Source organism: Etheostoma spectabile, chromosome 7 (genome assembly GCF_008692095.1).
Source record: "Etheostoma spectabile isolate EspeVRDwgs_2016 chromosome 7, UIUC_Espe_1.0, whole genome shotgun sequence".
Lineage (NCBI taxonomy): Eukaryota > Metazoa > Chordata > Actinopteri > Perciformes > Percidae > Etheostoma > Etheostoma spectabile.
Genome location: NC_045739.1, coordinates 3511110 through 3521885, shown reverse-complemented (window position 1 = coordinate 3521885; position 10776 = coordinate 3511110). Strand labels below are relative to the sequence as shown.

The 10776-nt window shown below is 41.4% G+C and overlaps 1 protein-coding gene across 1 annotated transcript; it reads right to left on the bottom strand.

Annotated features, from left to right (window-relative positions):
- Positions 1–660: 660 nt before the first annotated feature.
- On the bottom strand, positions 661–10075 carry LOC116693256 (specifically androgen-regulated gene protein). Its single transcript, XM_032522114.1, has 5 exons — positions 9935–10075; positions 5041–5226; positions 2944–3106; positions 1229–2830; positions 661–825 (listed from the first exon to the last, which is right to left on the bottom strand). Exons 2-4 carry the CDS (start codon positions 5143–5145, stop codon positions 1287–1289), a joined length of 1812 nt encoding a protein of 603 aa, XP_032378005.1. The 5' UTR covers positions 5146–5226; positions 9935–10075; the 3' UTR covers positions 661–825; positions 1229–1286.
- Positions 10076–10776: the final 701 nt, after the last annotated feature.

The window sequence follows — 10776 nt, the reverse complement described above, 5'->3', positions numbered from 1 at the left end:
CTGATGCTGAAGATGAACCAGAAAACTGGTGCCTTAATTAAAGATGTCACATGTTAGTGAGGGCCGACGCTTCACATGCCACCAGAGGAAAATATGACATACTCCAAATACACTGTAAAGGAAATTTGAGACTTGTGGCCAACACAGGGAAATTGCGTGATCAAAAAAGTAAAATACTGTTGTTAGATCAGCTCAAGTACCCACAGTGACACCAAAGCTGCTCATGTGCGTCACTTTGGATGCAACCGTTCAAACGGCATGTTTCACATTCTTATCACCTAGTGGCCGCTGGCTATGTGCTTTGAGTTAAGTAATGCAGGACATACAGTAATTTATACATTTGTTTTCACAAAGCCCGAGGTTTTGAGAAACAGGAGCTCATGTTAAGTACACAAAATATTAGACAGTTCCTGTGGTCCATAACGGAAAAGAATTTAGGAACTGAAAGTAAACAAAAGTGACCTTTAGGTATCTAATAGGAGAACTAAGAGGGGAACCAGCCTCACAGTGGTGTCACCGTAACAAACAATGTGTTAAAACATTGTTTACCTGATCACAGGAAACATTAAAATGACAAAGTTACTCACTGCCTTTTAAAAGTAACAGTATTTTTAATTTACAAAAAGCACAGTAAGAGAGTCAGTGAATATCCCAAACATATGGCTGTACAATATGAGTAACAAGTACAGTAGAGTGGACATGACAATGAGTCAAGGAAAATGAAAATGACGTGAAAATGAAAGTGCATAAATAAGTGGTTTAAGCTGCTCCCCGAAAGTTTTGTAATGCCTTCATCAATCCTGTATCAATCTCTGGTATGTTCCTTTAACCCTTGGATTGTCCTCCCGTCCTCCCGGATCAAAAATTGAAAATGAACTTTTTTTTCTTTCTTTTTTTTTCTCGCATTTATGTCGCTTTTTTATGTTTTTTAACACTTTTTTTACTCATGTTCAATACACCTAATTTAAGTGAAATTATACATAATTTTAGAGTTTGAAAAAAAAATGTAAATGCTATAAAATTAAATAAAACAACAAAAATTCAATTGAAGTAATTATTAATTTTACCTTTGAAGAACATGGAGGTACAGTATATGTTGAATGGGTTCCATGCAACATACATGCATACATCCAAGTTATTTTGGGGAAATTTGGTGGTAAAAATCCCATATTTCTTATATGAAAAAATTTGAAAATGGGTCAGATTTGACCCGAGGACAACAGAAGAGTTAAATGAGGAATCTATAGGAAGGCTGTGGCAGAAAGATGAGGTATAAGATCGATGCCTCAGTCCCTGAGCAGCCCCAGCTTCTTCAGGGCCTCGCGGCGTTTTTCTTCGTTTTCTGCACGAGGGCAGATCAGAACACTGATGCCTTGGGATCGTAGCAGCTTCTTAGAGTCTCCGGAGTACTGATAGGCAGTTTGGGCAGGCAGGGACTTCCGTAAGTCTGGCTCTTTGCTGCTGGCGTGGCCCACCAGCAAACCCTCTCCCTGAGCTCTTGTAAACTCTTTCCCACTCCCCAGAGATGCGGGGCGTGCCCGGTTGTTACGTAGCTGGCTGGGGCTCTGCTCACTGCTGACACCCTGGCTGGCCTCCTCAGAGTCCTGACTAGCCATAAAGCTGCTTAGACCCGGGCCAGAGCGCTCCAGGGTGGCTGACTTGACACCTACCACCTTGGGAGGGGTTAGATGTTTGACCAGTGCGGGAGGGGTAAAAGGGGGCGTGGGCACCTGTGCATTTACTGTGGCCTGTGAAGCATCTTTGACAGCATCGTTATCTGACAGCGGAGGTTCAACGGGGTCACTGAAAGCGGCAGGTGCTGGGAGAACCTCAGCAGCCTGGACTGCAGGAGCAGTAGACGTAGCCGATGGCAACACAGCCGCAGGAGACTGGAGCGGGACGGAAGCCGGTGGTTGACTGTTGATACTGGTGTGAGATGGGATCACGGGTGGTGTATGTGGAGCAGCTGGGCTGACCGGAGAAGGAGGAGCTGTCCGTGAGCTTCTAGTTTTGGGAGCAAGGTTAGTGCTCAGGGTGGGGCCTGATTGTGCCTCAGCAGGGAGCAGGCCAAGCTTTCGGAGGGCCTCAATGTGAACCCTCTGGGGGTCCAACAAGAGCCGGTCACTGCTAGTGGGCACCGGATGTCCCGAGGAGCCATCTGAGCCAGCCACTGCTGCCTTGTGTGACTTCAGAATAATGTTGGAGGGAAGCTTCTTGGGCTTGGGGGCCACTGCAGGTGGACTTCTGAGCTCAAAGGGTTCAGGAGGAGGACTAATCAAGTGACCAGAGCTGACGGCTGGAAGAGTCAGTTTTAGGGGCTGGTTTGGAGGCTCCTGGGTCCCAGAGGAACTCAGTGAAGTTTTCTGTGCAGTGGCTCTCTGGCGTAGCTGCTCCAAGTCAATAGTCGTCCCTGGCTTGTTATCGGATATTCCTGCAGATGGAGGAAGGTCTTTTACTTTCTCTGGCAGTGGAGGAAAGCCTGGCTCATCCATGAAGTCTGAGGGAGGAGGGATCACACCCACATTTATCTCTGAGGCCCCAGTGGCCTGTACGGGGCAAAGACTGGCACTTGGGACAATCTTGAGACTACCGTCTCCATCCGTGGATACGCACAACTGAGTAGCTGATGGGTGGATTTTGCAATCAGCGACTGATTCAATGACTGGAGGTTTGGGTTGAGTCATGTGGTTCACTGATGTTTCGAGGAGAGGAGAGGACTGTGGTTTTAAGGTCTGATTTAGAGCGTGATGCTTAGCTTTGTCTTCGATGGGTAACACTCTGGATCCAGGCTCTGATTTCTGGTCTCTTCCAGACTCTAAACTGGAAATACCTAACAAAAAAAACACATTACTGAAGTTAGTACTGCAGGTATTGATGTTATTTTAGTGTACAATACACACAGACACACCTAAGAAAACAGAATATATCATGACATGAGCATACCATTTACTCTCATCCGACCCATTTTGTCTGCCTGTAACCCAGGATCTGGTTCATCGTTGGATAAGCCGCTGTCCTCCTGCACCTCCAACGCTTCAATGGTTTCCTCCAGATACATGAGACATGCCCTCTCTTCGGGAGATAAGTGCTCCATGCTGTCTTCGCTCTGCACACAAAATAAGAGATTTCCGAGCTTTTTAACTCGGAACAGTAGCTATGTTTCCATCCACACGTATTTATCCAGATTAAGTGAAACTGAATGAAAAATGCCTTTTGAAACAGCAAAATTCGACTGAATTTCAAGAATATCGACTCAGAGGAAGTACGTTCGGTCTCTTGGATTTTATTTTCATCGATATACGGCTTATGCGATAAGGAAAGGTTATTTGCCGAATAAATAATGCATTGCTATTAAGTTTTAGGTCATGTTATGGTTGCAATAAAAAAAGAAAGAAGAAGTTTTAGTTAATTTCCCCCCAGTATTTATGCTGTTTGCAGACATAGCGGGTGTCAACAAGGACATGTAATTGGACGAACAAGGAGACAAGAGACTTTCTGAATTTAATTTACGAGCTAAATATAACGGCTATTTTAGATAGCAAAAATTTCAGCAATGCCATCATTTATCAGGAACTCGCGAAGGAAATGGCCGACAAAGGTTACGTCAAGCCGTGGGACGTCTTCCGGAGTAAATGGAAGGCGCTCAAACAGCGAGACATGTCTCTAAAAAGAGTTGTCTCGCAGCGGTGCCGGAGTGAAAATGAAAGGAAAGTTGCATCTGCATCATCATAGCGATGTGTTGATAGCGTTGTTGTTTTCTTATTATAGCTTCATATTTCTCTATCAGCTGAAAAAACCTTGTTTGCAAATTTTTTGCTTGAATGTTGTGCAATTCAGTGCGAAAATGAATGAAAACACCTTAAAATGTCTAAAATCAATTCAATATACCAATGTGATCGCAAAACAGCATGTGACGCATCATGTTTTCATTCGCTTTAAAGCCGTTGGATGGAAAAACCCTCTCACCAGCTTCATTCGAGTGAGTTTTTTTGACCGAACTTCAGATAATTCGATTGACAGGTGGATGGAAACTTAGTTACTGTCTCAACTCGTCAGCAATCTCTCTCGTCCTTGACACGGCCATGAGAGACAGGACAGGGACAATAGGTCAAAGTTTTTAGTGTTCAAACAGCTGCAAAGGACTGTCTGATTACTTCTTCTTCTACATTGGCCTGTCAGACGAATGGACTTCAGGTGAGTGCAGGTGTATGTGAACAGCGTGAGATCTTCTCCCCCCCCCCCCCCGTCCGTCATCTTTAAAAGGAAACTCTCACTAAAGCCCTGCTTGAACAAACATGAGTGTATTCCACCTCCGACAGATTCACTTCCTTTCATCTTCTCTCATTTCACCTTTCTCATATTTACTGTTAACGTCCGTGCAGACGTCATGCACAAATCTCAGTTCTTCAATTTCCCCATTTTGACAAAGGACGGACGGACGGGCTGCACGATATGAGGAAAATAAGCGACAACGTTGTGTATCGTGACAACGATATCACTTGCGATAAATCAACAGATATTAAAGTGTTGAATATAATAGGCACCACTAAAAAAAAAAGTGTCCATTGCGATATGTTGCAGCTTTTTTCCGATGTGTTTATCCGAATCCGAATCAGCCTTATCGCCAAGTACATCTTTTACACATACAAGGAATTTGTTTTGGTGTTGTAGGCGCATGTCACACATTCTCTAAATATAAAAAAGATAAGAAATCAAGTATTAAAATGTAAACAATATAAATATATATATACACAGAATGTGGTAAAAAATAAAAAGAGCAGTACAGTAGAGTAAGTAGGTGGAATGTGGTGTCAGGGTGGGTTCTGGAAATGCTCAGTTATTACTATTACAGCAGTTGATATCATGATGATGATAAAAAAAAAGATATATTCAGACAGAAGCATTATTATTATGAATGTTTATTCAGATAGGCCAGAGGAAAGTGTAGCAGTAAAGTGTGTCAATATGTTGCGTTATACAAAAATGAGCAACAAGGGCCAGTGGGAAAGAAGAGAGGAGGAGATGTACAGCAGCACTCACATAGCCAGAGTTCATGCTGATTACACTGTCGCAGCTCCCGGCACTGTCCAAATTGCTCAAGGATTCCATGGCAACGCTGCCTGGCCACGTGTCACTCTTCGGCATTGCATAAGGAAGAAGACGAGCGCAGGACCTGGGCCTCAAAGTCCACTTTTGATTTTATTAACAATCAGTCGGAGGAAGAATCTGAAAAGGTCAAGGAGAAAATGTGAGAATGGGACAAAAACTGGAATCGGATCAAATGTGTGGCGCCGCTATCTCCTTTATAGAACTGATCAAATACAAAGACATGAGACAAAGCCGTATAGTTCACAAAATTAGTTGGTAAGCATCACAGCAACAACTATTAACGTCAAAATTTTCCATTAGTGTGATAAACGAGTGCCATACATCACAGCTGATAGCTAAATGATTCTCATAATGTAACAGCGCTCCTATTTAAGATGCTAAATGTGCTGTCATTGTGACATATTAAAACATAACCAGTTATGCTAATTGAGTCATTATATAAATTAATAGACAAATTAGTAAACATTTAATTACACTACACAGATTAATATGAAGTCAATAGATTGTTTTTGTGTTATCTTATGTTAAAGGATAGGATCACAATTTGTCAGGTCGGTCTTTAAACAGCAGTCAGGTGCCTTTATGGATATTAAAACCGATTTTACAGTTATTGTTCATCTTGTTCAGATCGCCCATTAAAACACCCTTCCCTAAGGGTATTCCAGTTCAAGTGATGCGGGACATTACAGTCCTTGTTTTGTGCAAAAGTGTTTTTTTAGTATGAAATTCCCTCTTTGTGTGTCCATAGACAGTGTTTTCCCATTGAGCTGCAGTGAAAGAATATTAATAAAAATGGGAAATGTTCTGACATTTTATAGACAAATAAGTGGCAGAGTAGTTAGTTAAAAATAACAACACCTTTATAAGTTGCAGCCCTTATATATTGTGCTAACAGAATTATGACAGGAACACATTTCTATTGTCCTTGATATAGGTTTAATGGTGTAATACATTAACATCTGTAGCGTGACAGAAGAAAGAGGATAGTTTGCATTGTAGCACTCAGGTTATGCTGTGTAAATAAGTCATTCAGTATGCAGTTTATCAATTGGTATTCCAGGCACTTTGAGTCAACAATCAAGCGACAAAAATGCTCATATTTGTTTGGGATGACACGCTTCACGTCATGTATTATCTGTGCACAAACAGTTGATATGTTGTGTTATTTATTACTGCATACACGTGTTTCCTGCCTATTATCCTGTAAATGTTACCACTGACAGGTCAGGCGTGAGGAAAACATGCCAGCCAAAAACTAGAAGGATATTATAACTGGCACCACATCTGCCGAAGGGATACATGGAAGGGAGTTTTCATAATCCTCACTAAACGACGGCTGATTTGGTAACAAAAAAGCAGTGTATGATTTCACAAGACCTTAAAGAAAAGGCCACTCAAAGCAACATTCTTCCCTCTTTATATTCCATTTGAAATGCTTTAAAGTGCGTTAGCAAGCGCCAGAAGCAAATATTACCAACAATGAACAATGTTTGATACGGGAAGGGGTAATATTTGATCAACTAAGGCTAAGACTCTGTAGTGGATTTTGGCTAAATAGGTTACACAAATAGACTATACTGTATCCCATGACAACACTTTACAACCTGTTACATGGCTTATTCATCACAAAGCCAAAAGCTGCACAATCAGGTTCAGGTGTGTTCGTAAAGGCAGAGCAAAGCTAACGCTGCGTTCCAGGCACAGTTTATAGCCCGTAAGTTACGACTTCAAGTCACGACTCACAACCTGGTAGCGTTCCAGGCGAAGTCACGACAAACCCTTCTAGCTAGCGGCTACCTAACGTTGACGTTAGCTACCGCTAGCTGAGACTAGCGATTTCTAGTCGACGACATATTTAATAAACATAACCTGTAGTAGCACACAATTGCATGTGTATCGTTTTGAATGCAATGTACGGAATAACTTTACGTTGCCTATTTATTTCTATTTCTCTTTGTTAATCACCGGCGTCTGTACAGCACATATAGATAGACAGTATAAGAAAGGTACAGCATCAACAGGGGATGCCATTGTCGTTTGTGTGTGTGTGACGTCAAAACTCCGGGAGTACAACGACCTGGTACGAGTTCAAGGGTAGTAAGTTAGGGGTTTGACTGCCGTCCCAGGGCACTTTCACAGGTAGACGGTTGTGAAAATACGGGTTACGGGTTGCCTGGAATGCAGCATAACACTGTTTTCTTACCTGAGAGAACATTTGATAACATATAAACACATAAAAGCAACATATGAAGGTCTCCCATAATGAGCCTGTGAATTAGCTTCCAAAAGCCTGCGACTGCATGCAGGCTGGGAGTTCTAGTAATTACCGGGGCATGAGGTTCCTCTGAGAATGAGCCGGGCACAGACACTCGTCTACACAAGCAATATGTCCGCTCTGCCAGTTTAAATTTCAATTATGTGTGATACAAGAAATGCTTTTGGGGTTTCATATAATGGACTGCATATTACTGGCGTAAAAGATCAATCACTGACTGGTTTTTATTCAGGGCAGTAGTGACCATTGAGGACAGTGAAGTCATGACTCATTTTTATTGATATTATTTCTATTTCTGTGACTTTGGGGGATTAGTAAGCCGGTAAACCACAAGTAAAGAAACTAACATTTGATGGGAATTGTAGAGGCAGATTCAAGTAATATGACTTTTCAAAATTCACGATACTTTACATTATTGTCATTGTATGAACACAACAAAATTCCATCAGTGGCAATCAGTGCAATAACAACGATGTACAGGATTCAGTATTTTTTCCTGATAGTATGAAATTGGGATTTAAAACAGGGTTTGAGAAATAAAAAAAACCCTACAGAAAATGTAAGTGAACAGTTAACAAAATGAATACAATTTGAAAAAAAATTGAAACAATTTAGAGATTAGTTGTAAGGTTGTCTTCTGAATCATCAGGATTTTCAACATCCGTATTTCTAAAACTCCTGGCTTACGACTTCAGTTTTACTAAACCCTGTGCTTTCCAATGGGAGGAAATTCCCATTTCATCTCAAATAAACTCTTTCAATAAATGATTTATGTGTAATACATAGGTTGTAACATGTCTCAGTTGAGTGTATCACCTGATTCTTCTTAGCTTTTGTGATCTTGAGCAGTAGCTCCAAAACGGAAGACATGTCTGTACTTTTGCATCAAGAGCAGTACCCTTCTCAGATTTTTTTCATGTGACGGATTTTTAGAGGCCTAAAAAAGGTAAAACATACCATATTTGACAAGAAAATCTCATCAAGTCAATTTTTTTATGATTAAACTTCAGTTTTCTGAAACCAAGTACACACATCTGCAGGTACAGAGCAGTTGGAATTTGAAACTATTTCCAGCAGACTTCAATCGATTCAAGATATCATTTTCAGAGTGTCTTGTGTTTGGAAACAAGAAAGAAGAAGGCAGGATGCATGAAAAAAAATAAAACGTACTTTTAGAAAATGCTTGAATGAAAGATTACAAACCGATCACTTGCTTTAAGAAAATAAGAGTTTAAAAATTCAAATTACAAGAAAAGAAACGCCTTGGCTGGAAGGAGATTTTGTGAGCGCTACATTGTCCTTAGGGTTATATATTCCATCTGGTTCACTGACAAAGAGAAATGCCATTTCTGTCTTGTTGACATGAAGACATAACAATGACAGTTGGGGAAAAAACCTGATCACCAACATGCACTTGTGTTTTCTGGCAACAGCGGCTGACTGACAAAGCACCCACTGCTAATTACCGTCCCTCCCAGTAGCCCATTCAGATCAGCCGAGCGAGAAACACCTGCCCAAGCATGGGCAGCCAACACCTATCCCTCCCAAACCTGAACAAGGCGGCAAACCTGTAGGGCAGCAGTGGTGGAGCTCACTACACCCACCGCTGAGTCAGGGTTTCATAGGGACAGGAATGTCACTTTGCTTGCTCCCATGTCTTTAAGGCAACTTTAATTAAGCCGAGCACTGTGATGTGACAGGGTGTTCCACTTGAATTATCTTTATCTATCTCTGCGGATAAAAACACTCTCTATAAAACTATAAAAAGGAGAGGAGCAGCTCCAAGTTTTTAATGCGGTGACCGTGAGAACAGCTGCACAGTTTGTGAGCCAGATTTACAATCCAAGGAATCGTCATTCACAGTCTGTGATGACAAACTATAGTGTGATTGTAAAATAATTAAAAAAATAAAAAAGTGAAGTATGTGTTCAAGGACAGCCAGAGAGCTGGTTTAATGATTAACAGTAAAAGGTCCATGGTAAACTCCATCAGGTTGTGCAACTTCCAACCTGCTGGAGGGAATATAGTTATTTCATTAATGTTTAGCTTGGCAACTTGTCTCACTAAAATCTGTATTATTGACATTCATGTGCAAATATTTGTACTTTCCTTGACTCGACCTCTACTCACTAAGCCACCAACAGGTCAGATTCAACATGAATGATTCAATGTGTCATCTTGCAAAGGGAATATGGGCTTTCACGGAGCATGAAGTGATTAGTAATGCTGGCCATATGTTGGGATAGTTCTTTCTCTCTTCTTTTCTTATAGTAAATCATCCTCAACTTCCCTCCACTCAAACTTCTAACTGACACAGGATGACACTTTGTGTGCAAATAAGAGTTAGTCCCACTCCTAAACCCACATCCCCTACAGGATATGATCAAATAAAATAAGAGATCATGGTTTGTTCTCGACACATGTCTCACACACACCAGTCTAAATCAGGGTGATTACATTTTCAAGAAAACTGTAATTACACAGGTGTTAACTCCTCTGTAGCCATGAAGAAAGCAGAATCAAAGCCCGCATGATTTCCTGATAACTCACCGGAGATGTTAGAGTGACATGAAGTCTGCAGCAGTGCGAATAAAAAGAAAAGAGCAGCTTTCAGATGTCAGTCCATAGCCGCTGCGTGCACCTCACTCCCCTCCGACAGCTGCACTGTTCCTGGAAGTACAACTGCAGCCAGGTGAGCCAATTAGCTCACGGACAGGTTGGTGTGCGCGGCCAATCAGTGAAGACGTTACAACGAAAGAGCCAATGGCGAAACAGCAGCCAAATAAACCGCAACCCCAGATGAAATAAAATTATGGAGTTAGATTCCTGCCAAAAGGTTGTACACAAAAAAAATGTGTTGCACACAAATAAAAGTTGTTTTGCAACTGTCTTTCAAACGTTACACACACATAAAATTGTTTTACAAACTGTCCCCAAACGTTGCACTCAAAATATCATTTATAAATTGTCCCAGAGTACAAAACAGTCTCTGCTCGCTCAAAACAGCCTCTCCTCGAGTACGAAACAATTCCACACCCCTCTGCGGCAAATTTCTGCCAAAAGTCACGTGATACATTAAGAGTAGTTCTGACTTCGTGACAGCAGGGGGCGCACTCAAAACAACTGAAACGCCCGGTTTGGCTGAGGAAGACAGACGGCATTTCACAGCTAACACCATGGGCACCCCACAGGGGAGTGTCCTAACTTTCACGGTGAAAAATGATATCTGACTATGTCATAACTATGCAGATAGAGCATTTACAATTTCAGTTAAAGGCACCGCTATGTCACGGCAAGGGACCGTGTTACTTTTCAAATCAAATATTGTTGTAGGCTTCAAGTGCCTACAACAATAGACAGTTATTTTTTTTAACATAAAACCCAATTATGAT